The following is a 1,787-nucleotide window of genomic DNA, read 5'->3' as shown; positions in this document are numbered from 1 at the left end:
GGCAGCTTTTCTGCTGATTCCAACTTGGATGATAGTATCTTAAAATTTGCCACTATATTGTGTATGTACCAAGAAAAGATACTATCAACTGATACGGAACCATAAATTACACCATAGATGGCAATCGCCGACCAAAGCCAGATAAAGAAGTAGTTCAGCGGTCGTGCAAAGTCAATAGGGTAGCTGAAGCGGAGATAACAGATCAATCACTTTCCTGTCCACATTTTAACTAGTTACTACTTACGCGCCTTTTAGCGCCACAATATAGCCGAATTCGCCAAGTAGCAAGTATTGTAAGAAGCTAACCAAAACAGGTGCGGCCAGCGATAAAATTCCAGTAACCAATACCGAGCAATAGTAGGCTTTATTCATAAGTCGTTCGCGATTATTTTCCTGTATTAAGTAATTTAATTCGCTCTTGTTGGCTTTGCAAGTAAAATTGTCAAAGTAATTGAAGGACATAAATGTTATAAGTAGTTAGGAGATTTCAACTACATACATACATAATTAATTAANGGACATAAATGTTATAAGTAGTTAGGAGATTTCAACTACATACATACATACATAATTAATTACACCCACCTCTTGCCGAAACCACATAAATGCTTTCGACTAGTTGTGCCATTTCCTCGCGCCTCGAAATGACACGCCAAATCTTCCAAAGCGTTATCGTGGCCTGCATAAATGGCGTCATTGCATTGGTCACCTCGGCAATTTCTTGCAAATGCCGCCTGCTGTAAACCACCATCGGTAGCAGGATCGTAGCCAGCGTAAAAATAATAAAAGCCAAGAAATATGGTTGCATGACTCGTCCATTTTTGATTGTAAGATCTATGCCTAAGCGTTGAAAAGTGAATTTTTGTATGCGGAAGTAGTCTTTGATGCCTAAATTCTTCTGAAACATTTCGAGTATGGCACAGTGAGCGGCACTATTTAGTACTTTGTTGGACGAAAGGTTTATCAAAAATGGCCTATTCGAGTAATATGGTCAAGTAATTTATTCAACAAGTACGTACTTAATACTAACCAGCATTGTATATATTTTGGGGCAAGCGGCAAGAGCGCTACAGTCGGCATGAAAAGCTTCCATAGACAAAAATTATAGCTTTTTTTCTAATATTTTTCAACAGATTAATGAAATTTAGTCAGTTGGCAGGAGGTTACTAATAATTTTTTATAATTCATTTCTCCCCTCCACAATTGGTTCAGGTAAAAAAAATTGGTTATACTTATTCTTGAAAATTCGGTAAAAATGTTTACTCTCAAATGATGAGAGGCATTTTTTACAATCCAATATGGCGGAACGTTTAAGTGAATCCAATCATTTGAAATTTTTTTGTCCGCCATATTGGGTTTCAATACACGTCTTTCCTTATATTAAAGGGAAAACTTTTACCGAATTTTCAGGAATGTAACCGATTTTTGTGCCTAAGCAATTTTTTGGTGAGAGGATGAATGAATTATCAAAAATTAAAAAAAATCATGATCATAACCGTAAAAAATTCATGCAAAAACTTGCATATAAAATACCAACCAAAATCCAAAAATCAATAATAAAATTTTAAGCTAAAATAAAACTTTAATATTATCTTAACTTAATTTAAATATAAAATTTTATTACTTCAATTAATTTATTAAATAATACTGTATAAAAATTAATTTTCATTTAAATAAAATCAATTAGTAATTCCTCCCTGCAAATAAACAGACCCCCTATCATTTTTATTTATATTAATAAAAATAAGATAAAAATTATGTTTTTTTGTTATTTATAATAAATAATA

At 32.9% G+C, this 1,787-nt stretch overlaps 1 protein-coding gene across 1 annotated transcript; it reads right to left on the bottom strand.

The window, feature by feature from the left end:
* Nucleotides 1–6: 6 nt before the first annotated feature.
* On the bottom strand, nucleotides 7–937 carry LOC108382941 (odorant receptor 47a-like; the record flags this gene model as incomplete). The annotated part of the gene is made up of 3 exons (XM_017639310.1): nucleotides 586–937; nucleotides 245–425; nucleotides 7–183 (listed from the first exon to the last, which is right to left on the bottom strand). Coding segments are annotated over exons 1-3 (680 nt in total), but the record flags the coding sequence as incomplete, so codon positions are not given.
* Between the last annotated feature and the right edge of the window lie 850 nt (nucleotides 938–1,787).

Source organism: Rhagoletis zephyria, unplaced genomic scaffold (assembly GCF_001687245.7).
Source record: "Rhagoletis zephyria isolate East Lansing unplaced genomic scaffold, Rhagoletis_zephyria_1.1 Rzeph_scaffold_29612, whole genome shotgun sequence".
Lineage (NCBI taxonomy): Eukaryota > Metazoa > Arthropoda > Insecta > Diptera > Tephritidae > Rhagoletis > Rhagoletis zephyria.
Note: the sequence above shows the minus strand (reverse complement) of the source record. Positions and strands in the feature narration are given on the sequence as shown.